The sequence below is a fragment of the Crotalus tigris genome, unplaced genomic scaffold, assembly GCF_016545835.1.
Source record: "Crotalus tigris isolate CLP2741 ecotype Arizona unplaced genomic scaffold, ASM1654583v1 scf7180000017877.288114, whole genome shotgun sequence".
Lineage (NCBI taxonomy): Eukaryota > Metazoa > Chordata > Lepidosauria > Squamata > Viperidae > Crotalus > Crotalus tigris.
Window position 1 is genome coordinate 97252 of NW_024096694.1, and position 26540 is coordinate 123791.

Below are 26540 nucleotides of genomic sequence, written 5' to 3' on the forward strand. Positions count from 1 at the left end.
TGCGTTGTAGGCATATTTATTTGTGAATACTAAAAAAAAAAAAACCCTCCCTAAAGAAAAGACCCCATAATTCGCTGTAAAACAGCGACCAGGAACATTTACAATTATTTCCAACTTGGACGTGAGCAAGTTAAGATTAAATATAAAAACTGAAATGGGGGGAAAAAAAGAGGAGGGGTGTAAAAAATAAGAAATATACACGTTCTAAAGATCTGATTCCAGTATAAAGTTACTCACGTGGCTTGATGGGGCCACTTTTCCTCTGCAAGCAGAGAGAGAGAGAGAGAAAGAGGGGGGACCCCAGGGCTCCGGAATATGAGACCCGTGCCATCTTGCTGCTATGGGGGCCCCACATGCTACAAGGGAGGTTATCAGGGACCCCACTTTTATACAACCTCTGCTGTCTCTTGATGCCTTAAAGTGTTTTTTTTTCCCCAGCTTCATCTGGAAAAAGAGCCTCCATGGAAGAGAATTGATCCAGCTTAAACCCCTGCCTCTCTTTGCCTGTGGCCCCCAATCCCGCGGGGACCCTTTTTCTGGTTCCCTATTCGTACCAGCCACTTAGCATTTCCAGCTAGGGACAAACACACAAGCCATTCGCTGCTGTGCCTCCTGCCTTCCTTGCGGGCTCCAGAGACCCCTTGGAGGAACTCCTCCAAAAAGGCCACCAAAGAATGGGGAAGGACGTAACCCTAACATGCCTTCTCCATGCCAGTTTGGGGGCCCCTCTCCCAATTTCTGCACCAAAGCTGCCCTCTTAGGGATCCGTGCCCCTGTTCAAGGCATGCGGGCAAAAACTCCTTGTCAACATGTGTGGTTGACCCAAGGAGAGGGCAGAGATGGGTGGTGGGTGGGAGATAGACAGATCCATTAACTTTGGCAGTAGCACTGGGCCTTGGAATGAGGCAATGCTGAATCTTGGCTAGAAGCAGCTACACCTATATAAACGGGCATCCTGGTTAGATCCCCGGGCAGGAGAAGGAGGTTACATGGACAACACACAGGCAGGCCTAGCGGTCGTTAAGACTGAAGCGTTGGGTGGCTCTTCCAAGCCGGCCTCTTGAAGGACAGGCCCATGGAGAAGAATCAGGGTCTTCAGTTCATGGACTCAATGCAGCCCTTGGGCTTGCTTCATTCGTTGCTTTGTGTTTTTGTTTTTCAATAAGGCACAGGTCAGTCAAGGCAGTGGATGCAACAGATCCCTTGTCCGTGGCTACTGGTCATGGCTCCTTGTGGCCAAATAGTCCAAGAAAAATGGCCTCCAACTTTGGTAGTGAAGAATGGACTTGCCACTGGCCAGGTCCAGCTGGAAGCTCCAGCCAAACCCAGTTGTTGAGCAGGAGGAAGGAGGAAGAGAAGGAAGGAAGTTGAGAAAGGGAGAAAAAGAAAAGAGAAGGAAGGAAGGAAGATGAGAAAGGAAGGAAGGAAGGAAGGAATCTGACAGCATAGTAGTTCCTGCTGTGGCTGAAGCCTGGATGAGCTTCCACATCTACTGATCTAGACCTTGGGATTAGCTCTTCTCTGGACCCATCCTGGGATGGGAGTAGGGCAGGAGGTTTTCCCTGTACGCGTGCTCAAGGATGGCCAAGTAGCAGAAGTAATACTGCTCAGGGGTCTGGATGCTGAAGGCGCGCTGGGTCCTCATCCGCACCACCGTCTGGTAAATGTTGAGGGTACCCACATCTTGCAGTTGTGACAGACAAATATCCAGTGCGCAGAAAGTACCTGGAGAAAGGACAGGGGGGACGGGACAGGTCACCCATCGGCGCCACCCTCTGAAACAATATAGAACATCAACTTCTTTGAGTTGGCTTTTGGGTGAAAATATTGGGCTTCCAGGTCCTGTAATCCCCAACCTGCAGGGCCTGGTTGTGTGTGTGTGTGTGTGTGTGTGTGTGTGTGTGTGTGTGTGTTGAAGTTTGATACAGGGCAGGGCAACAGGTTGGAGAAGATCGCTTCTCTGCATCCCAAAAATATTTAAGAGAGGAGAAAATGACCTCCTCTGTTCCCAGTTTTACAAGTGGGAAGTCTTCTCCAATGTGGACCACCAGCAGATGTGTGAACTTCAACTCCCAGGCTCTGGCTTTGCTACCTGGGGCATGCTGGGAGGCAGAGGATAGCCCCATGGGAGAAAGCTTCTGAAGTTTTGGGAAACCGAACTCTCCACTCAAGAACCCAGTCAGTTACCTGTCCTCCCAATACCGGCACTGCAGTGTACCACAATGGGTGGCCCTCCTGGATGACCTTTGTAACGTGGTCCCAGGGCACTGACGGCCACCCTCTGCTGCTGCTTGACGGCTCCCAGGAAGTCGATGAGCGTGGCTGCTGAGGAAGGGACCCCGTAGTCGGGCCAGCTCACGTACTGGAAATGAGTCACACGGCGTCTCTCTCGGTTCTGTAGATAGATGAAAAGGGGGAGGGGTAGAGAGAGTTGGCCCCAAGTTTCAGATTACCACTTTTGTGCCTCTGTTGGGTTGTGTTCTACTTGGGTTGGGTTGTCTTCTACTTTGGTTGGGTTGTCTTCTACTTTGGGAGTTTATGACCCCTATAGTACTCTTTAGATCAATGTTTCTCAACTTCGGTAGGTTGAAGATGAGTGGACTTCAACTCCTGTGGCCAGCTGGGAAATCTGGGAGTTGAAGTCCACTCATTTTCAATCTACCACAGTTGAGAATCACTTGTTATGGAGCCAAACCAATGGAGAATTAGGGAGTTTATGATCAGAAATCAGGGGACACCAGGATTGTTTCTATTGCAGAAATCTGTTAAGATAATCTTGTGTAGTCCAATTCTCCATCCAGGAAGTACCAGCTAAAGAGGGTTGAAAAGAGGAGGAGGAGGATAGGTTGTGAGCAACAACAGAGCAGAACTGCTGTGAAAGGGAAGAGCAGTATGACATCCCATGGCCCATTGATGAAGGGTTTGTGCAATTACCTCACAGCTGAACATCTCCAGGAGTGTCTTCTTGTAATGGCTGAGGTTCTCTGTTCCAAGGTTGGTAACCGTTAAGGTTCCATAACCGATCTGAAAGTCCTTCTCCAGTGGCCAGTATTGACCGCACTTCCTTTTGCCTCCTTCTTCAATCCTGTCATGCAAAGAAGGAAGGAAGAATATGGAATGTCAGCATGCCTGGGAGGTGTCAGCTTGGAGCCCAACAGAAGCACGAAGACACATCTTTTGAAGGAACCAAGTTGGCTCAGTTAGCATAAGGCATCAAGTCAAAAGCAGAAGAATCTTGGTTTTGACTTGATGTCACAAGTCGAGAGCACCTTCAGAACAGCATCTTTAGCAAGCCACCCCCTCTGCTAAAACCCAACAAGGTTACCCATGCTCATTTACTGTTTCATGCATTGCTAGGTTACCTTGTGGTCATCACGATCACCAGTACATTCTGTTCCCACACCATGCGCCAGAAGTCGTTGTATGTATTTTCTAATGGCCCTAGAATAAAACAAGGAATTCTAAGATGATGCTAGAAGCCTATTATTACAGGTAATCCTTGCTTACCAACTGCTTTGTTCAGTGACCAAAGTCATGAAGGTGCTGAAAAAAAATAACTTTATGACCAATGCCCACATTTATGACCTCCGCAGCATCAGTCATATAATCACCCTTATATCAGCATATGTTTGTATGCTAACCCATTACCTCCCTCTTTTACAAAGTGGAAATATTGGAGAGAAAAGGATTACAAGAGAATAAGCAAGTGGTGAAACGTGCCGATAGCAAATCATTGGTTTGCTTTAATGACCATTACTAAAAAGGTCATAAAATTGGGTCGGTCATGTGACCAACCTTTCTTAGGCCATTATGATATACAACATTTTGGGCAGATTCCATTATGGTAGTATGCCGAGATCTATCTGTTCTGGACAGGATCAAAATTTAACAATTCAATGTGGTTGCTTCTAGCTGGGCTTTTCTGGAGCACCTGTTGAGCAAGGTGAGAAGAGGGAGCTGTGATTTGACAGACTCCAGATCTTGAATGCAGAAGTTGCCCCCTTTTCTAAATAGTTTCTAAAGAACCAGGTGATGCTTTCAAGATCTGGGATCATAAATACCTTGAGTGCCGATATAAGCATTCCTTTGCTTGTACCCATCCATGAAACTGGCATTGATGTAGTCAGTCATCTATGGAAACAATTGCATTTGTCAATCCTTTTGAACCAATTACAGAAGCTACATTTGAGGAGCGAGCAAAGGTAGATGTGGAAGGACGTTTCTTACACTAAAATTTACTCCCTGGTCCTTAACAACAGGCTCATGAAAGCATCGTTCTGTAATCTAACTTTCTTCTTTAATCTGATATTCTCCCTTGCAACTTAGAGCACCTTCCTTAAGTTCTCAGGCAAAAGAGAACTTACCACCCCCCTTTTGCTTTTCTATTTTCTACTCTAAGTAGGGCAAGAGTCAGAGAATTATTTTCTTCAGCCCCCCCCCCCAAAAAAATTGGAACAGGATTTTTAACATTTTATCTGCATAAGCCGTGTCTTGTAATTAAACATGAAGAGCATACCCCCATTCACAAATTACTTCCGCAGAAGTAATATGTTTAATATCGGGCAACTTCACTACATGTTTAAAATGGAGGTCTCCCAATTATATTGGTGATTATTTTGAGACTTTAACTCTGGAAAAGGTTTCATCTTCTCTCTCTTCTTATTTGAGAGGGGTGAAAAATGGCGCTGAGATGTTGATTTTAAGAGTGAAAGGACCGGAATTTCAATTTGAAACAATGTAACAGCTTTTACAAGATATAAGAATTTTCTTTTCTTTTTTTATATAGGGGGCTTTTGTCTTTTTTCCCTTCCTTTTGTCTCCTTTTTTTTCTCTCTGCTAACTGTTGAAGGTTTTATAAGATTTTAAGAGTTTTTTTTTTCCTTTTCTTTTCTTCTTTTACAAGATGGCTTCAAAGCATCTCGGAGCTTTTGTTTCTAAAGCCTCGATCTCCTCTTCGGTAATGCAGACAGCCCAGCAAGCTGAGTCTAAATTTCCACCACTTTTTTCAGCTTTACCAGCAGTTTTATCTAAAGACTTACAGGACGCTTTGGAAGATAGCGTATGACGGATTGAAAAAGAGATAGGTGAAATTATTGAAAATAAATTTAGGAAACAGAGAAAATATAGCGTCTGTGTTTCAGAAGTTTGTTGATCATATAGATCGTCTGGATCAGCATATTGATGTTGCTGTGGAAAGTTCTGAAAAATTGGAAGATCGAGTTGATAAAACAGAAAATAAAGTGGAAATAATTCAGGATGAAATTACTATGTTACAATACAGAAGTATGGAGTTTGCTTTAAGAATAAGGGGAATGCAGGAAAACACCCAAGAGGATTTGAGACAAGTGGTCGTAAATTGACATAGCTTTTATTTTGGAATCTGAGCCTGAAGAAATATTGAGAGAGACGGAAAAAGTTTTTAGGGTTAATTCAAGGGTTGCGAGGCAGAGGAATCTGACACAAGACGTGGTTATTTATTTTTCTAGTAGATCACTTCCTAATAAAATTTTACAAGCCTTTCATAAGCAGAGATTTCAAATTGCAGCTCAGGATGTTATACTTTTAAAAGAATTACCTTCAAGAATTCTTAAAGTAAGAAACCATTTTGTTTTTCTGGCTGATGAGCTTAAGAGGCGACAGGTCTGGTTCAGATGGGAAATACCGGTTGGAATAGCGGTGAATTACGCGGGGATACATTATAGACTTGATACAATTTTAAAAGCGAAAGATTTTTACACTTTTGTTTTGAAGGCGGGCTCTTCATTACCCACAGCTGAGATATCAGAAGAAAAGTTGGAAGAGCAACCGATTGAAGAAGATATGCAGGTTGAACTTTTGCAGCAGTCTTCCTTGACAGAAGATTCATTAAAGAAATTGAGTATGACTCCTGTAGCTTTTAGAAGTAAAATAAAGAAACAGCAGAAGGTTCTCCACCATTTTCTATGCGCTAGACAATAGAAGAAAAAGCTGGAATATCAGCCGGCTAGCTAGCCTTTTTTTTTGGGGGGGGGGGAAATTATAAAGAGTTTTGTTAAATCTTTGTTATTTGGGGGAAAAAGTTTAAAAGTTTAAAATTATGATCTCTGTTTGGGAGAAGACTTGATAGGTTTTAACTTAGTGATTTCATATTTGGGAGTACTTATTATAATTTTTAATAAACGTATAAAGGTAATTATGATATATTATGATATATTAAAAGTGTATAAGAAGCTGATAGGTTTTGATTTAGGAGAAAAGGTTACTTGGGTGTGGGGGGGAAAGAGTAAAGAGCCAAGTTTATATTGTTTAAAAGAAATATACATCTCGGTGTGGAGAAGGTGGATAAATGATATGAAGAATAAATATGGGATTTAATGGATAAATTATGATTAGAGTAGATATGATCAAAAGTATCGTTTTGATTATGAATAATTTTTGGTTTAAATTTGGAATTGTTTAATTTGCTTTGTATTTGATTTTTATAGTTGATTATGAATAATTTTTGGTTTAAATTTTTTAATTTGTTTGAATTTGTTGTTTAAATTTGTTTCGTATCTGAGTTAAAGTAAGTTATTGATTTTGTTATTTGTATAGTTGGATAGGTTTAGTTAGATTCAGTTTGTATTAGTTAAAGTTAAGTAGATTTTGTTTAATATGTTTGAAAACCCTGTGCCAAGCTCTGGGAAGTGGGGTGGGGGTGGGGTGGGGGCTTGGGAAGTGGGGGGAGGGGGGTTGGGGTGGGTGGGTAAGTAGGTTAGACAATAGAATTAAAGTAAGATAATAGATGGGATAACTTATGAGAGGGATGTTGCTTGGGCATTTCCCCAGCACTGTATCTGAAGAGGGATGAGAGTGGAGGAGAAAGGTTAGGGAGGAAGTAGGATGGTGAGGAGAAGGGGAGGGGAGAGAGAGGTGAGAAAGAGGAGGGAAGTAAGGGAGAGTGTTAGAGAGGGCGGATGCAGTTTGGGGGCTGGGCAAGCAACACTATGGTCATGTGTATTTATTTTATTTTGTCAAATGTGAAATTTTTTCTTTTTTGTTTATGCAATTGATAAGTGAAAAATAAAAACTTTTTTTTAAAAAAAACATAAAATGGAGGTCTCCCTTAGCATAGGGATGTCAGCGGAGCAGAAAATATGGAGAATCAGAGCTTTTTACCATCTGTCATAACTGGAAGTTTTATATCTAGTATAGTAGAGTTAATTTAACAGAGTGGATTTCTGTTTATCCCAAATATCTTTTCAACCCAAATTTTATTCAGCTGAAGTAAAGCCCATCTTTCCCCTAGGCAGTGTATCAATGCCCCCCCCCTCCAATTTCCCCCCACAATTTTCCCTGGCAGGTAGTACGACCACTGTAAAGCTCCTGTTTCAATTCTGTTTCAATTCTGCAGCCAGAAATTGGGTTCTTTGCTATGATTTGGGGGCTTCGGTTCCTTGAAATGCTATCAGCTTCACTTACCTCCTGATAGTTGAACTGTTTGGACAATTTCACCCTGGTTTGATCAAGGCAGGGAACATCCCCGTATCGGTTTTTCTCCTGGTTCAAAGGCGCTCTGGGAAAGAGGGCAGAAAAAGACAGAGGCATGAACAAGGAAAGACCAGGAATGGCTCCCAGCAATGGGAGGCTATCAGCAAAGAAGTCAAAATTTCTGTGAGGAAAAAGGGCAATAAAAATGGGGTTCACCAGCAAGGATGCAAAAGAGACGAAGTTCACCCATCTTCTCAACTAAAGATGAGAAACGCAGTGACTCAAAATAAAGGAGAACAATGGAACTCCATGGGGTGAGGGATAGATCCTCTTTCCTCCAGGTTTGGTTCTCCTTAGATGGGGCTTCAGGTGGGGTCTCTCCTGCCCCCCAGAATGTTGCTGGAATTGGGTATGTCAAGTCTAATGAAGAGAAGGACTAAGGGTGGCATGATAGCAGTGTTCCAATATCTAAGGGGTTGCCATAAAGAAGAGGAGGTCAACCTGTTCTCCAAAGCACCTGAAGGCAGGACAAGAAAGAATGGATGGAAAATAAGGAGAGAAGCAATCTGGAACTAAGGAGAAACTCCCTAACAGTGAGGACAACCAGCAGAACAGCTTGCCGCCAGATGTTGTGGGTGCTCCAACACTAGAAGTTTTTAAGAAGAGACTGGATAGCCATTTGTCTGAAATGGTATAGGGTCTCCTACTTAAGCAGGGGGTTGGACTAGAAGACCTCCAAGGTCCCTTCCAACTCTGTCATTCTCCAACCTCAGACCCTCCCGCCATCTGGATGCTTACAGAGAACACCCAAAAGTGCCCGTCGGGCTTCGGTGCCGAATGCCTTCATATTCCTCATAAATTCCTCGCTTCTGCTTCTGGTTGACGTGCTCCAGAAGTTCCTGCAGAGTCATGGACTTGGGCCCGGGGATGTGGACGGAACCGTTGTCCCGAGGTGGAGCTAGGGGGACCAGGATCAGCTCGTCCAGGGGGTCCGGGTGCCCATTCTGCTGCGGGAGGAATCTGCAGTTCCAGCTGAGGGGGTCCAGCTTCAGAGACCCTCCCAAATACTCGGGGAGGCACTCGTGGGGCAGGTGCTGCCTGAGCTCCGACATTTTCACCATCTGGACCTAGAAAGAGGAAGGGGCACATTGTGGTGCTAAACAAAACAGCCTCACAAACGTTTATTCCCTGCTTCTTAGTAATGGGATCCTCATATTGAAAGTGCAGCCATTTAGGTTGGCTTGCGCTGAATTCCTGATTTATTTATTGGATTTTTTTTAAAAAAATAAGTAACTCAAGGTGGTGAATGTACGTAATACTCCATGCTCTTACTATTTCCCCCACAATCACCACCGTGTGAAGCAGGTTGGGCTAAGAGAGAGGGACTGGCCCAAAGTCCCCCACCTGGCTTTCACGCCTAAGGCAGAACTAGAACTCGCTGTCTGCTGGTGATTGGCCCAAAGTCACCCATCTGGCTTTCATTCATAGGATGGGACTAGAACTCACCTCTCTCCTGGTGATTGGCCCAAATTCACCCAGCTGCCTTTCATGCCTAAGGCGGGACTAGAACCCACCATCTCCTGGTGATTGGCCCAAAGTCACCCAGCCAGTTTTCATGGCTAAGGCGGGACTAGAACCCACCTGGTGATTGGCCCAAAGTCATCCAGCTGGCTTTCCTGCCAAAGGTGGGACTAGAACTCACAGCCTCCTGGTTTCTAACCCAGCACCTGAACCATTATATCAAACTGGCTCTCATTTGCCAATTTTAGTACCAATTTTCCCAGCTCGTAGCACATTGTGTGTTTTCACTGCGCTCAGCCTAAATTTCTCAACTGGGCCTGTGAACGTGGCAGCTTCTCCCTCTCAGCATGCTGAAGCCCCCTGAGATCCTTCCTGGTGCAACTCACCCTTTCTCGCAGTTTCTCTTTAAGCAACAAGCTGATAATGGAATAAGGAACTCTGAACCACATCGGGGCGCCTACGATGAACACCTTTTTCAGGCGTGCTGGAAAGGCTCCCTGTAAACCAAGGAGATATTAAAAAATTATTTTATTTTTAAAACAAAGAACAAAAAAACCCAGCATTTTTAAAAAAGAAAAAACAGACCAGGAAGCAAGGCCAGAAAAATAAAATGTGGGCAATTTTCAAGCCTCATAGGATTAGGGGCACATTTTATATTTGCCATTACTATAGAAATATTACATTGTTTTTTTAAAACCACAGATTGTTGTCAATGCATTCAGGCAAGAAGGCAAAGCAACAATCAGCACAGGATAAATCATGGAATGAGAAGAGGAATTGCAGGGGGACGATCAATCCTCATCAAATGGATCCACATTTTGAATGTGGAATAAGGGAGATTTGGTACTTATTGGGCATCTGTATTGATCAATGGGTCAAAGGTCAATTATTAGTGGGGGAAGGAACTTGCTTTTAATATTCCTTGCATTTTTCTTCACTTTCTTCCCTGCTTTAACTGTTCTTGTATTTTGTGTCATTCGCAGCTGGACTATGGCCTATGCTAAATTACAAGACTACAGCCCTCATCATCCCCACTCAACCCAACCAAGCAATGATACCATCTATGGTACGGTATTTATTTACCTGATCAGGTAAGGAGCACCTGGCTAAGCATAGTTGGGAGAGAGGATAAGAGGCCACCAGGAGAATCCCAGTCTTGGGAGCTGAATTCAACCCAAAAGGGATTTTGCCTGCATTTCCTTGCTCTGGCCAGTAGGGGGAGACCCAAGTACATTGAAAAGAAAGCAGAAATTCAGAAACTAAAATGTTTGAAAACCAATTTAGAAGACGAATATATTTTGCAGGCTTTCCTTTCCAGGCAAGTAAACTCGAGACCCATCTCAGCTAGTGAATGCTAATCCCCTAATTTTTCCTATAACCTGAAGTTTTGTTGACAAAAACTGCCCCATCAAAGTTCAGTCTTTGGCACTATCCATGCGTATAATCAGAGATTTTTAGAGCAAGTTTGGGTTAGAGACCACTAATGACTGCAATCTTTCTTTCTTTCTTTCTTTCTTTCTTTCTTTCTTTCTTTCTTTCTTTCTTTCTTTCTTTCTTTCTCTCTCTCTCTCTCTCTCTCTCTCTCTCTCTCTCTCTCTCTACATTTTTGTAACCTCCCCTAACTTAGAAACATTCTGTGCACAATTTTGGGATACTGAATTTATTTATTTATATCCTGCCTTATCATTTGTACAAACAAGTCAAGGCAGTGAGAGCACATCCAACACACACCCTGCTCTTCCTCTTTTCCCTGCAACAACAATCCTGCGGGGTGGGTTGGGCTTAGAGAGAGGGATTGGCCCAAAGTCACCCAGCCAGCCATTTTGCTCCCATGGAAAGCTAATCCTTTTTCCAACTCTAGCAGTTCCTGGTGAGGATCAAGAAAGAAGAACTGGGAACCACAATGCTACAGGAAGTAAAATGTTTATTGGTAGCGGTCCAATTGGTTTCAAAATACAGATCTGAGTAAATTCTGGCTAAGAGCGGCACAGGAGAGATTATTTTTCACTGCCCCAAATAATAACATAGTGGGAATTTTGGCATTAAGCTGGAAAATTTCTACTTGGTATACAGTGGAATGAATGGACTAGGGTATAGTAGTTAGTTGCATTTCACGGCCACAAGTAACAACAACATCTTGGCATCCAGTTCAAAATGTATATTTCTTTTCTTTATATCAGCAAATGTATTATTTCCTTTATCTCTATAAGTGGGACAAAATACCTCCACCCAATTGCGACTACGGGGCCGAAAAACAACCTAGACTGACAGCGTGCCAAAACAGAGCCTATAATGGGGACTTTGCTGATTTTTCTGACTGTGACATACAAAGCAAAAATGTCTGTCTGTAATCTAAACATATGTTTATCATATTTTCGATGTGCTGTTTTATATGTTGTATTTTTATCTCTTGTTTTTATCGAAATGTGATGTGCCCGATGATATATATATATATATATATATATATATATATATATATATATATATATATATATATATATATATATATATATATATATATATTTAATATCTGTTTTGCTTGCTATCTCCTACTAAGGTTATATACTAAGCATTAATTGTATAACTTCAGTAAGTAACTGTCATTTGTGGGTATTATCTTTTTTTTTTGGAAACACACTGTTACTTTCAATAAAATGAGAAAGGGGAAAGAATCGGAGGTCAAGAATAATTCTGGGCCATGGGAAGCCTCTATTTATGGTAACCCAACAGACAACCATGGTTGAAATTAGCTGCAGCCCATTGAGCTCCAGATTTAATTCTTCTAACCTCAGCTCGGTTGTTTGGAGAGTCAGTTTTCCTCATGATGGTCCTTCAAAGAAGCTCTCCACGCTCTGGGTCAACCAAATGGCTGAGGACTTTAACCAGATGACCATATTTGAGGATCTCAAATATTTGCGCTTGGCTGACATTTTTCAAAAAGGGCACTTTAATACAGGAAAAGGGTTGTTTTTAACTTTTCTGGGAAATGACCCCGAATTCTTCATCCGTGGCTTGAGGAGACCGCAGGCTGATGGACAGAGAAGAGTGTCGCCTGCGGTCAGCACATCAAAGGTCATAACCTAGCTGGCTGGATCAAAGGCTCGTGATTTCGATTTGATTCGTTAATGAAACGGCCTTGCGTGGGGCAATGAAGGGTTTTAGTGACACTGGATTAACTGGCTGGAAACAAAAGCCTTGCTTCCACGGAAGACCTGGAGTTAGGGAGGGCCATCCATGGCTACTGCTTGGATAATATCTTGGGGGTTTGGAATGGGTGGAGAGCCAAAACATCCTCTTTAGACTCGGCCAGGTCATTACCATCTTCAAAGTACAGGTAGTCCTGACTATACGGCCATATCTGGGACCATTTGTCATTAAGCGAGATATCACGTAACACACACACCCCGCCGCCTGATTTACCACCTTTTTGCTGCAAATGTTCAGCAACTCCAATCACAGGGAAGGCCTCAAATCGCTACCTTGTGATGTCTCACTTAATGACCAATAATGATCATGCTTAGTCTGACGATGCACTAGCCCTGATGTTACCTAGCTGGGTCATGAAACGTCTGCAAGAAAACAACCAAGCGCAGAGAGCACCAAGGACCCCACAGTCTTCTTCCTCCTCCTCTTCAAAACCCCCACTCCTTACTAGCAGTGATGATGCTACCTAGTTGGGTAGCAAGAAAACTACCAAGCTCAGAAAGCACCAAGGACCCAACAGTCTTCCTCTTCCTCTCCTCCTCTCCAAAACCCCCACTCCTTACTAGCACTGATGATGCTACCTAGTTGGGTTATGAAACATCTGCAAGGAAACCACCCAGCTCAGAGGGCACCAAGGACTCCCTGAACTACCAATGTTCTCCTTGATGTTCTCCTCCTTTACTGAGAAGGCCTTCAAGAACCTTCATGCTTGCTCTCCGTAAACACATCAGGAGTGGCAAAGGATTCAACGCCCATGACGGCTTCCACGTCATGCTTCTAATCAAATTCCTAGCTATGACCCAAGACCGTTTCCATGCCAAACAATTCCATCTGGGATCTTTTGGGGGTGGAAGTATCTTTCCGGACAGGGATTGTTTGCCCTTTCTAAAAAGCAGATGGCTCCACTTGCAGGCTTCTCTCCTCAATGCTCTGGAACACAAGACTGTCTCTTAAAAAAAAGAAAAGATCAAAGCAACTGAGCTTGGGACCTTGATGAAGTTAGACAGCGCATGAGGAGGGAAGCCAAACATCTGAAGTTTTCCTTGCGGAACCTCAATTTGGAGGGGAGTCTGGGGTCAGTTTGGGCCACGGCGGCTTTCTCATTACCTTCAGCAAGTTCAAGATCTTCTTGCTGAGATCCAGCTCGAAGTTCGAATAGTGAGAGTCTGCCATGTCGTAGATAAACACCAGACCGTTCCGCTGCGTTTCAAAGCTGGTGATTGGAAGGAAAACAATTGTTTTAGAGTCACACGCAAAGTTGCTGGGCTCACACACCTCCCTTCCAGAAGGATCCGTCCGGACAGGGAGATGAGGCTCGCACCCACAAACCCAGGCCAAGTTAAAGTAAACGGTGATTTATCGTTTCCTCAAATCTATTTCAGGACATGACAAGCCAGCATTCTTGGCTTAAAAGATAGTGTGGAGTTCATAATGCAAGTCTGGAGACCTGGGAAGATGCCATGTTTCGCTCTGGCTACACGTTTGTATTTTTATACAGCCGTGAGCATCTCCAAAACCCTCCCTTCCCTTTCAATTAAATTTTAACCACGTTTTAACCATCCTTGACTCTTTTTAATTTTTTTTAACTTTTCTGCACTGTCTGTTTATATTTTGATATATTATTGTACACTGCTCAGAGTCTCTCTGTAAGGGAGGCGGGTGGTTCAAAAAAAAAAAGTGAAAAATAAATTTAAAAAACCGAGCCCAAACTTTGGCACTTTCAACCCGGGGAACGAAGACATCCAGAGTACAGGCTGTCCTCGACTTATAACAGTTCATTTAGTGACTGTTTGAAGTTTCAGTGGCACTGAAAAAAAGTCACTGAGGACCATTTTTCACACTGACAACCATTGCAGCATTCTCGTGGTCACATGACCTATATTCAAATGCCTGGTAACTGACTCACATTTATGACGGCTGCAGCGTCCCAATGGGTCACGTGATCCCCCTTTGCAACCTTCCGTCAAGCAAAGTCAATGGGGAAGCCAGATTCACTTAAGCAGCCGCGTTACTAATTTAACAACTGCAGAGTTTCACTTAACAAATGTGGTGAGAAAAGTCGTAAACTGGAGGCGAAGCTCACTTTACAAATTTCTCACTTAGCAACGTAAATTTTCGGCTCATTTGTGCTCATACATCAAGGACTATTTGAGCAGGGGATTGGACTAGATCAGACATGTCAAACACAAGGCCCGGGGGCCGGATGCCGCCCGTGAAGTGGTTTCATGTGGCCCGCGAAGCCATCCTGGAAACAGTGAGGGAACGGCCCCCGCTGCCTTGGCCCTGGCCCAGGCCAGCCGGGAGCCAATGTACAACTTTGTGGTGGCCATCTATCCTGAAATGCATTCAGTCTTAGCTCCACAAGGCCGTCTGGAAACAGCAAGGGACCAGCCCCTGCTGTGTCCCCCCCCCCCGGGTGCATGCTGGGGAGGGGTCACCCTTTGTGAGGAATGAAGAAATGGACCATGCCTTGGTGCTTGCCCCGGTCCCACCCCCTTCTGCCAGAGACCCCCAGATCTGTCCCACTCCTGCCCAGGCCCCCACAGGCACCCTTGACGCGAACGATGTAGAGCTGGCCCACCCAGTAGGCCACACCCACTCCATCCACGCTCACCCAGTAGGCTGCACCCATCCTGGCCACCACCACCCCTGAAGGCAACCCCAATGCTGATGCAGCCCTCAAAGAAATTGAGTTTGACACCCCTGGACTAGATGATCTATAAGGTCCCTTCCAACTCTGCTATTCTATTCTGTTCTGTTCTGTTCTATTCTATTCTATATTCCAATATATTCTATTCCATTCCATTCCATATTTCAATATATTCTATTCTATTCTGCATTCTATTCTATTCTTCTATCCCATTCCATTCTATTCCTCCCCTCTATATTATTCTATTCTATTCCCATTCCATATTCTATTCCCATTCCATATTCTATTCCCATTCCATATTCTATTCTATTCTATTCTATTCTATTCTATTCTATTCTATTCTATTCTATTCTATTCTATTCTATTCTATTCTACTTCTTCTACGTCTTAATAGATGTGCAACTTTGGTGATCAGCCCTAAAAGCAATGCTTTCAGTGAATGGAAAATCTTGAGGGTGTTTCGCACTGGGAGAAGTAGGAAGTGATTATAAATTTCTCCAGGCTCTTGAAACAGTGGAAAAGCCAAAACCACGCGCCTCGCTGGACTGCAAATGGCCCTCCTTACCTTTCCACTGCCCTGTCCAGCAGGTAGAAGAGGGCCTGAAGTACCACGTGTTGGACACTTTTATTGGGGTGGTGCAACTTAGCGGTGAAGAGGGCAATCGAGGCTCCGGAAGGATCCCGGACACTCTGCAAAAAAAGACGGTGAAGACAATCAGCACGATGGCCAAACGGGGTTTGAATGACCCTTTGCAAAACGGGGGGGGGGATTGTAACACTTTGCAAGCAGCCAAGAAACTGGGTTTGTTCATGGCGAAGGGCAATAGAGACTGGGTGATTCAGCAGCACAAATATTTTGGAAAACATTCATGGCTTGTAACAGCTCAAGGCTTTGGGGGTAGGGAGATTTCTCTCGTCGCCCACAACTTCCTGGCTGCAACTTTTTTCAGTGTCCTGGCTTCACACATTCCCAGGGAGCAAAATGTACCAGGATGGTGAATTTTCCACTCAGGAGTTCTGATCTCAGCGGCTCCTCGTGAGGTTTCAGCTTCACGATGCCTTCCTTGAACCTCGTTTCCTAAAGGGGAGGGAAGAAGATCAATCAAGCAATCAGAATAGAGCTGGACCTTGGAGGTCTTCTAGTCCAACCCCCTGCTCAAGGAAGAGACCCTATACAATTTGAGACAAGTGGCTGTCCACTCTCTTCTTAAAAACCTCCAGTGATGAAGCACCCACAACTTCTGGTGGCAAGCCGTTCCACTGGTTAATTGTTCTCTCTGTTAGAAAATTTCTCTTTAGTTCTAGATTGGGTCTCTCCTTGGTCAGTTTCCATCTGTTGCTTCTTCTACTGCCTTCAGGTGCTTTGAGAACAAGTTGACCCACCTCTTCTTCGTGGCAGCCCCTCTAATATTGGAAGACTGCTATCATCTTACCCCAAGTCCTCCCCCCCCCCATTAAATTAGAGATACTCAATTCCAGCAACCATTCTGGGAAACGGTTATATCTCAGCAAAGGGGTTTAAGCCACCTTGGAAAGAGGCAATTCCTGGGTCCAGCTTAAGCCTGTGGAGATCCAGCCATGGAAGTCCCCAAGCCCACCCACCTACCCAGGCAAGCCCCAGCATGGCCCAAGCACTAACCCTGTAGGAGTGGAAGAGTTCAATCGCTCGGAGAACATCAAATTTCCTGGCCATGAGGAATTTGACGGCCACGTTCCAGGAAAGAGGCGAGACATTGTACTGGATGGTCCACTTGTTGATCTCTTCAAGGAACTGCTTGGTGGCCTTCACCCCCACGGAGGAACGCAGGAGGGAGGGAGGAATGAAGGAAGGAAGGAAGAAAGAAAACAAAACACTTAATCTCCGTGTTTTGTTATGGATTCCAGAATGTTGTATAAAGAGCTGTGGTTTCCAACAGTTCCAAACTCGGCCTGAGCTTGGAGGCTACAGGAGAGGCAAACTCAGCAACGGAATTCCTTAATATCAGGAGCAATTCGACATTTGTGCAAAATAGCGATAGTCCCCGGCTTACGACCACAATTAGAACTGGAAAATATGGCATTAAGTGGTGCAGGGGTGAAGCGAGGCAGGGCAGAACCATTCCCAGTTTAAGGACTTTTTGTTTTTTTTGCATGGCTGTTAAGGTGAAGCGTCACAGTCATTAAACGAGACATTGTGTGATTGTGAGTTGTGATCATCCCTGCCGGCTTCCCCATTGATTTTGCCAGTCACAAATGTTGATCACCACAACATCAGGATACTGCAAGCATTGGGCCGGTTGCCAAGTGCCAGAATTTTGATCCCATGACCCGGGGATGCTGCAATGGTCATAAGAGTGAATAAACGGTCATAAGTAACTTCTTGTAATTTCAAATGGTCTCTAAACAAGAGGCTGTGAGGGTGAAGGTTTGTTCTCAGAGTTTGTGGGAGGCTTGGAGAACAAAACGTCACCCTCATCCGACACCCGAGCTACAGATATTCGCCACTATTGCAAAAGGCCGTAAGTTGAGCATTCTCTATCGTCACTGGGGCCATGAATGGTTGTAAGGAGAAGCACCCAGAACCGCTTCTGGCCACCTTCCCTTCCCCCTTCAGATGCAATTCTGGTTTAGATATTCCTAGGAAAAACGTCAGCCGCTCCCAAAGCCCAATTTTTGAGCCATCACGCCTTTTACTGTTTAAAACAAAAAACGGCCGCCAGCAACGGGAAGATGAAAATGTCGGACGAGATGAGTCACGGGGAAGGAGTTGCTTGCAAGATGCGGAGGCAGGAAAGAGGGAAGGATGCTTCAAGGGGAAAAAAAATAAAAAGAAAAAAGAAAACAGGGATTGCCTGAAAGCAGAAGGGCTGGATTAGATGACCTTTGGGGACCCTTTCCAAGCCTACAGTTCTGTGGTGGCACGATCAGGGCTGGACGAAGTTTCGGTATGAGGCTTGTGCTGGTACTCCTGCTTCACTGCCTGGAGACGGCTTTGGAGACCTCACTGAAGATGATCTAAAACAGGGATCTCCGAACTCGGCAGCTTTAAGATGTAATGGACTTCAACTCCCAGAATCCCCCAGCCTGCCATGCCGTCTTGCTTAGCAACATAAATGTCGGGCTCAGCTGTGTGGATATAAGTTGAGGATGACCTACACTCTCTTCCTGATGTCAGTCAAACAAAGGTCCAATGGATCCCAGTGCTCAGCTGAAATTCAGGCCCAAAAACTCGCTCAGTGGCTCCATCCTTCATTGGGTTCAGGGCTCCCTGTGGACCCATTTCTGGAACGGAAACGTCGAGTCAGCTCCTCGCTTGGGGCCTCAGGGAGAACTGTGTGGCCGTTCATTTTTAAACAGCTCCTGCGCTGGAAGGACACACATCTCGAAGGAGTGACTCATGGAAAAGAGGAGGCCTGCGCTCCCCTCGCCCCGAATGGCTTCGCCATGGCAGGGATGGCGGCGGACAGCATTAGCGCCACTTTCTGACCTGTTAATGTTCTTGCGGGCTCAAACCGGGGCTCTGAAGGCACCGGGAGCAGCCAGGCTGGGGCGATGCTGGGCTGAGCAGAATCCAGCAAACTGCAAAGCATTCAGCCTCTCTCTCCATATCTATATCTCTCTATCGTCTTTCTCCATATCTGTCATCTCTTTCTATATCATCTGTATCTATTATTATCCCACCTCTTTCTCCATCTTTCTTTCTTTCTTTCTTTCTTTCTTTCTTTCTTTCTTTCTTTCTTTCTTTCCATCCACCCATCTTTCTATCCATCTATCTTTCTATTCACCCTCTCACCCACCCATCTATCCACTCACCCATCTATCCATCTTTCTATCCATCTTTCTATTCATCCGCCCGCCCGCCTATCTATCTATCTATCTATCTATCTATCTATCTATCTATCTATCTATCTATCTATCTATCTATCATCTACCTACCTACCTACCTACCTACCTACCTACCTACCTACCTACCTACCTAGTCACTTAGTTGAGTGCCTATAGAAATTAAATATCAATAAAAATGCCTGTGTATTAGCTATCTATGTATCTATCTAGCATCTGTTTGTATTCCTCCCTCCCCCCCCTCTCTCCCCCCACCTATCTATCCCTCTCTATCATCTACCTATCCCTTCTTCCTCTCAACGTGGGCCACGCTTAGTCCCTTGCAGCAAAAGCTGAGAAAAGAGCCAGGCCCTTTGCAACAGAGCTTCTTAACTGGCCTTAGCTTTCAAAAAGGCCATTAATCCCAGCTTGCCCCCTGTTCTGATTGCCCTGTTCTCCTGTTAACGATCTCCTCAAGAAGTTCTCTCTGTTGCCTGTCTGTCATTTCTGAATGCTTCAAGCCCTAATCAAAGCCCTCCTGTCTGGCCGACAAGCCGCTTCCCGTGTTCTGCAAATATTAAACTTCCATCGGGACGAACGAGGACAAGGTTAAAGTGAAACAGCAAACAGATCTGGGAGAAGAGCAGCGTGACATTGAAGTGATCCCTATCCTGCCTGCAGATCCTGTTTTGCCTCCTCCTCCTCCTCCTCCTCCTCCTCCTCCTCCTCCTCCTCCTCCTCCTTTAACAAGGGTTTTAACCAGGGTTTGTGCAAGGACTTTGGCGTGCTTTCCTTTCCAATAAAGCCGAAGCTTTGGCCCCAACGTCCTTGAGGAAGAGGCTGCAAATTCAGACCCGGGTGCAGCTGGCAGCCTCCAAAACTGGCTACTCTCCTAGTCACAGAGCTGTGATGTGTGTGTGTGGTCCATTACAGGGAGACCTCGACTTACAACCACAACGGAGCCCAAAGTTTTTGTTGCTAAGTGAGTTTTGCCCCATTTTACACCCCCCCCCCGGGACATGGCAACTGTCATAAACGTGAGTCAGTGGACAGGCGTCTGAATTTTGATCATGTGACCATGGGGAGGCTGCAACGGTCGTTAAGTGTGAAAAACGGCCGTCACTTTTTCCCGTGCCGCTGTAACTTCCAATGGCCACTAAGCGAATACAGGACTGCCTGTATTCAACACACCCTCCTCTCCCTTGCAGAAAGCCAACCTGAAAGTCAAGCATGCAATTTTCGCAAGGCACCTCTAAAGGTAAGTCCTTGACTTACGCAAGTTCATTTAGTGACCTTTCAAAGTTACAAAAGCCTTTAAAAAGTGACTTACGGCTGTTTTCCACACTTATGACTGTTGCAGCAGGCTCACATAATCCAAAATGGATCCCTTGTTTTGCAACCTTCTGACGTGCAAAGTCAGTGGGGAAACCCGGATTCACTTAAAAACTGTGTTACTAATTGAACAATTGCAGTGATTCGCTTAACAACTCTGGGCAGGAAAGGTCATAAAATGGGGCCAGATTCACTTAACCAATGACAAAAATGCTGGGCTCAATTGTGTTCATAAGTCAAGGATCACCTGCTTCCCTGACAAGCAAGGGGGAAAAAAAATGGGAATATTCAGAAGAAATATTCAGGTTTTGAGCAATGATTAACTAGCCATTTATTTTCCACGAAAGCAGGAGACAAGGAATATGTCATACAAGCTCACATCAGTTGTTGAAAGGGACCCAGGAAAAGGCTGTTTCGTAAGGCTCTTCTGAGCTTTTCAATTCTTTAAATGCAGCCCAGGCGCTAACTGGGTGGCTTGTAATCTCCTTTTTCAAGGTGAAAAGCTGCTACATCCTTCCCATCCTTTCTCAATTTTCCTTTTGTTGAGTCCCCAACAAAAGGAGGGGGGGGGGAGAAAAAGCATGACGTCACTCATCTGGGACGACAGGAAATGGTTTCAAAAATAAAAGGATTTTCCCAAGCCAGCAAAAGTTGCAGTTTATTTGATCAGCTTTTTATTCAGATTTAGATGTTTCTATCTGGGCAGCAAAATTCAGTGCGATCAGAGAGAATTTTTTTTTTTAAAAAAAAGAGAGAGAGAAAGGTTGAGTCTTTTTTAAAAAAAATTACGTTTCAAAAATGCGAATTTTTATTTTTTAAAAAAGGAGGAGGCAGCGAGGCCAACCCTGAATATTAGCTTCCTGTTTCAAGTTGTGCTCCGCCGTCACAAATCAAAACAAAGATGTCCTTGATGAGTTTCTAGGAAATTTGGATGGGACATTTTGTAGCATGACAAGTGGAAAAAAAAATACTGTACGAGTGGGAAGGCATTCCTAAGGTTAGGACTGTGCAGGTTTCATTGGGAGATGAATGCCTCGGCTGAAATAATACTTATGCTCACCGTGACGCCCAGAATTTATGTCGCCCAGTGAGAAATTTGTTAAGTGAGTTTTTGCCCCCTTTTACATGACACCCCCCCTCCCTGGGCCACTGCAATTGTTATAAATATGAGTCAATTGTCAAGCATTCAAATGTAAATTGTGTGATCCTGGAGATGCTGCAAAGATCATACGTGTGACCAATAGTGATGTCATTTTTGTGCCGTTGTAACTTTGAGTGGTCATTAAATGAACTGTTGTAAGTTGAGGATTATCTATAATCGATTACTTCTGAGGATGCTATTGTCTCCAATTACTCAACTCTGTAACACATCTCATTCGGCAAGGCCACTGTTTGCAATTCTCCATCCTAGAGTATCTGAATTTTGGCCCCAAAGAGGAAAAAAGGCACAGGAATGGAGGTACAAAATATGCTAAATATCTTATGCAACGTATTTAAGGGCTCTAACTTTGCAACTTACAAGGAATTCCAATTGATTTTAAGCTAGTCAGCCCTGTAACTGCTGGTTTATCTATTCTACTCTGTATTGCAGCATTGCTCTCCTAGATCTGCATGTAAATGACTGGACTCCAAGCATAATCCAATTAAATCTTCTCCAGACACTCGGGATGTCGGGAATGTGACTCAGTGGCAAGGGATTATGGGGGTTGTAGGCCAGAACAGCCGGAAGTCAGTGAGTTGTCATCCCTGATTTATTTTGTCCTAGAAAGCAGAATCTATTTGTGGATGAAGGATCAATCAATCTCTGCAGCTTTAAGACGGATAGACTTCAATCCCAAAATTCAAAGTCATGTTGGAATTCCGGCAACATCTGATTGGCTGGCTGGGGAATTCTGGGAGTTGAAGTCCACCCATCTTAAATTTGTTGATGTTAAGGAACGTTAAGCCCAATATTCCTCCAATATCATATTCCATTTTAAAATCATACCAAAAAAAAACACCTTGAAATCTTCACCCGTCTACAATCACGTTATGCATGAGACCCTTTTTTCCCTGGAACCCACAGACTGAGTTGCTACACAGGGAACAGCCTGTGTTCATTTCCCGAACAGGATTCCCTGTTCCAACTGCCTTCGAACATTTCATTAGAAACCTCTCTGTCCTCTTGCAAACTGAGTCAGGTTATCAATGAGGCTAATCTCATTCATGATGCGCTGATGGGGGGGGGGAAGCTGACAAACTCATTGATGACTTTTGCTACTCTCAAAATGGCTGAACTCAACAAGAGAGGAGGATAAGAAACAGTTAATGCTTGGATGGGGTCACCAGGGAATATTTTTTTGGGGAGGCAACATGTCCTTGGAAAACGCAACAGCCAAGGCAAGCCAATCTCACAGTCATGTCTAGGAGGCCATGAGCCTGATCTGAAGACCTTCCCTCTTTCAAAGGACAGTGGAATCTCAGAAAGACTATCCTGGCCATTAGCCACTGACCTGTTGTTCCACAGCTTCTAGGAATTCCATAAATAGGGAATCGTGCCACAGCTTCCCTTTGAGGCTGAATCCGATGACTCCGGAAGTCCAATAAAGACTTTGAGCCGAGAGGATTTTCAGAACGTTCATCAGGACTAGTTACACCAGACGAGATCCATAAGGATTGACTTCGCATTGGCTTTTAGACCAAGGGTTCTCAACCTTGGCAACTTTAAGACTTGTGGACTTCAATTCTCAGAATTCCTCAGCCAGCTTTGCTGGGAGTTGAAGTCCACAAGTCTTAAAGTTGCCAAGGTTGAGAACCCCTGTTTTAGACTTAGCTAGTGATACTACAGTTGATCTGCAACGAAGTCCCAAATATTTGGAAGGTCTAGAAAAGCATTTTGGAGGAGCCTGACCTGTTCAGATATGGGGTGGTGTGGGGAGACCTTCACTGCAGGACACCCAGCTACTTGGCCAAGCCCAACTGACTCAGCACTGTGCTTCATGTTTCAGAGTCAGCAGCTCCAAAAAAAGCTGCTATTCTCACCCCGTTTGCCAAGTTCACTATCTTTTCAGCTCCTCCATTATTCTCAATTATCAGCTTCTCTTCTCCATTATCACCCCGGATCTATTAGGGTTTCACAAGGAGCTTTCTTCCCCAGTGGCACACCCAGAAAAGTCAAAATGAAGACAAACATACATAACCAGATATCTGGGGGGGGGAGAGTCAGAATTAAAGGGGGTTGGACTAGAAGACCTCCAAGGTCCCTTCCAACTGTGTTACTCTGTTACATCTGTTCTAGTCTTCCCCCCCTTTTGCACAAGGATAATTCCGTTTTGTTCACCTTCCCATTTCCTCAGCCTTGGAGATGCAGAAGTGGAAAATTACACAAGCTGAAAACTTCGCAACACGTTTGCCTTTACAGTCAACGGGGGGGGGGGAACATGCACGCACTAGAAAAGGCAGGAATGTAAGAGGCGCAGCTATCCAGGCGTAACTCTTCTCCAAAACAATTGAAATAAAGGCTGAGAAATTCAGATATTTTTTTCCTTTCTTCTTTTGCCAGCCAGGGCAATGTTTTTAGGAAGAAAAAAAACACTGATAATGTAGCATAATGCTGCTAAATAGGGTTGGCAAAGAGTCATAGTGTTGGAATTAATATAATGTATATATTCAGTGTTTCTCAACCTTGGCATGAATGAGGAGACTTCATTTCCCAGAAGTCCTCAGCCAGCTCCCCAACAATAGCACTTTTTGGCTCCCAAAGAATTGCATTTTGTAAACATTTAGGAAACATATCTACCCCATGAGCAGGCTCTAAAATTAAAGCAAGGATGCTTAAAGCTACGCAGATTTCTTACGGACAACCCCCCCCCCCGCCACTGGGAGTCTCTAGATAGAAAAACCAAAAACCAGTTTCCTTCCATTACGTATATACTTTCTTTTTCTTTCGTTCTTCGGCCTTCCTCCTCACTCTCCAGTTACAGGATTGGGAAAAGGGATTTTTAAAAAGGGGGAATTAAAAGAGGATCGAGTTAAGTGGCACCCAGAAGGGCAGGGTGGCTTTGAACTTCTCCGCCCTCCCGCCTCACTTCCTTAAACATTAAAAGACGTGAATCCAGGGGGTTATTACATGTTTGTGTTTCACATCCTCTCCCTAATCCTTTTTTTTTACATGGGGAAAAAAATGGAGTCAAATATCCGCTCCCCCCCCCCCGCAAACATACCAACCCTGGGGGGGGGGAGAGAGAGAGGGAAAAAAAAGAATTCATTCAAGAGAGTCCAAGATTTCAGAGACACGTTTAAGAAAAACGGGGGGGGGGGGACAACTGGATCTCTTGCTCCCCCAACTCTCAGCGGGAGAGTGCTACTTCCCTCCCCATGCTCTCTCTTTATGCAGAAAAAAGGGGGGGGTTACCTTTATAACCTCCCCCCACCCAGGCCCGGTCAGAAATTTCCTTGGTTTTTGGAATAAGAAGAGGGAGCCGGGATGGGGGTTTGCATCCTTGCTGGTTGGGGAGGGTGGGTCAAAATGGGATGCTAGCACAGAGGAGGGGAGTCTGCACCCCCTTTGCAAGGGAAAGAGTCACCCTCTCTGGGCCCGATTCGCCTGCATTTCAGCTTTCACCCCCCCTCCCCCCAAATCTCTGACTTCCATGGAAACATCACCCCGGGATACCTCTGTACTCCCCCTTCCACTGATCTGGCGGAAGGGGGGGGAGTTCATCAAAGGCGAGGGGGGGGGGCAGCTGTACCCTTCAGGGCCCAGACTCCCCCCCCCCACAAAGAGGAGGCGGCCCCGGATTCTGGACTTTACTCACCCCCGCTAAGGCGAGGACTTACAGGGGGGGGGTACAAAGTAAGGAGACGATGCATATTGGGGTGGGGTGGGGAAGGGAAAAAAGGGGGGGGTCTACTTCCCAGGAAAGCAGGCAGGCAGCCCCCCCCCCCACCCAAGCTTTGCCTTCGAACCCCCAAACCGGACCCGGCCCGGGAGGATCGCTGGCCTTTTGCACTTCCGCTCATCATCACCTTTTCGCTCCAGGGATGAAGGGGTGTCATTGGGGGGGGGGGGGACAAGGCACGAGAGAGAGAAGGGGGGGGGGAGGAAAGGCCAGGCCTGAACGGGCTCGGCCTCTGCATCTCCAGCGAGACCCCCCCCCCTCCCTCCCTCCCTCCCTCCCTTTTCACCCCCAATTCGGATCGCAAAAAAATAATACACAATTCAGCCCTCCAAGCCAACGTCATTGCTACGATCCTGCCCGGGCGGCCCTCGGCTTGCTCTTCCATCCCCTCTTCCTCCAACGTATATATATATATTGGGGGGGGGGCGTGGGGGTCTCCCCCTCTTACCTGCTCCTCCTCGGGAGTCAGCTGCGCGGCCATGCTCCTGCCAGTCCGGAGAAGAGGCGCAAGTTTGCCAAAGTCGCCAGCCTCGCCCCCCCCTCTCTCTCTGTCCGCCTTCAAGCTTTCTCCGGCCCCTCTCTCGGCTCCCCCCCTCTTTTCTTTTCTTAAATAATGGTGGGGGGGGCAGAGCAAGCAGGGGGGTCAGCGGCAAAGAACTGCCCTCCGCGCTAAGCCAGAGCCGCGCATCTTTGCCAGCTTGGGGATAGAGCGCTTGAAAAAGAGCCAGGGGAAAAGAGGAAAAGAGAGAGAGAGAGAGAGAGAGAGAGAGAGAGAGAAGGGGGGGAGGGAGGGAGGGGGAGGGGTCCCGCCGGCTCCCCTCGAAAGGGGGAGGGCCGCGAAGGGCCGCGGAACCGAATTAAGATGGTCGGAGCGGCGAGAGAGCGAGGCCAAGGCGAAAGCCCAGCAGCGGCGACCAGCCGAAACCCCGCTCACTGGTTCGGCCGGGCCAGCCCGGACCTATCGAGCATCGCCGGTGGGCGTGGGAGTGGGGCGGGGAGGGGAAGAAGAGAACCCCCCCCCTTTTTTTTTCCTCCTGCCTTCTATTGGCAACAAGTCTGGTTTAAAAATTAAAATAATAATAATCATAAAAAAAAACACCCAATTGCTGCAGGAAACGGCTTCCTCGCTTCCACACCCTCCCAGCACGCCAAGCTATTGGGGGGGGGGGGAATCTGGGGAGAAGAAGAAGAGGAGGCAGGAAAAATAGAGGAGGGGGGGGACCCTTTCCGCTGGCAAGAGAGAGAGAGAGAGAGAAAATCGGGGAGGGGGGCCGGAGGAAGTTTCTCCGCTCGCTCAAAGCGCAAATCTCCCCCCCCCACCCGATTCGGATGGGCTCGTTTCCCGGACTGGGAGGAAATGAGGCGGGGGGGGGGCAGACTTTCCTTCGAACTGTTGCTTTCTGGAGGAGGAGGGGGGAGGAGGAGGAGGAGGAGTCTCCCTGGGTGAGTGTGTGCTGAGAAGTGGAGGGGGTGGGGTGGGGGTGGGGGGTGGGGTGGGGGTGGGGGTGGCAAGGATTAGGAAATGGATGGATCCGCTCCCGCTGGCTTGCCCCCCCCTCCCCTTCTTCCCCGCCCAGGCGGGCGGATCTGCTGCCCAGCCTTCCTCGCAGCGCTGATTCCTCAAAAGCAAAGAGGGGGGAGGGAAGGGAGGCCAGCCCTTCCCGGCGCCGGGGTTGCTCAACGCCCCCCCCCCGCCCGCCTGG

The 26540-nt window shown here is 45.9% G+C and overlaps 1 protein-coding gene across 1 annotated transcript; it reads right to left on the reverse strand.

Moving 5' to 3' along the window:
• PTPN9 (protein tyrosine phosphatase non-receptor type 9) lies at positions 1-26192 on the reverse strand. Its single transcript, XM_039343845.1, has 13 exons — positions 25286-26192; positions 16464-16607; positions 15813-15902; positions 15390-15514; positions 13282-13387; positions 9357-9467; positions 8248-8576; positions 7441-7534; positions 4062-4131; positions 3363-3441; positions 2935-3085; positions 2188-2395; positions 1-1725 (listed from the first exon to the last, which is right to left on the reverse strand). The coding sequence occupies exons 1-13, from the start codon at positions 25316-25318 to the stop codon at positions 1511-1513; spliced, it is 1755 nt and encodes a 584-aa protein (XP_039199779.1). The 5' UTR covers positions 25319-26192; the 3' UTR covers positions 1-1510.
• Between the last annotated feature and the right edge of the window lie 348 nt (positions 26193-26540).

Coding starts and splice junctions, on each gene's coding strand:
- PTPN9 (XM_039343845.1), bottom strand. CDS start 25,318: ATGGCCGCGCAGCTGACTCCCGAGGAGGAGCAG. Junction 3,086..3,362: donor GTGATCGTGATGACCACAAG/GTAACCTAGCAA, acceptor TTTGCATGACAG/GATTGAAGAAGGAGGCAAAA. Junction 1,726..2,187: donor TGCCGGTATTGGGAGGACAG/GTAACTGACTGG, acceptor TCCTTTCTCCAG/GTACTTTCTGCGCACTGGAT.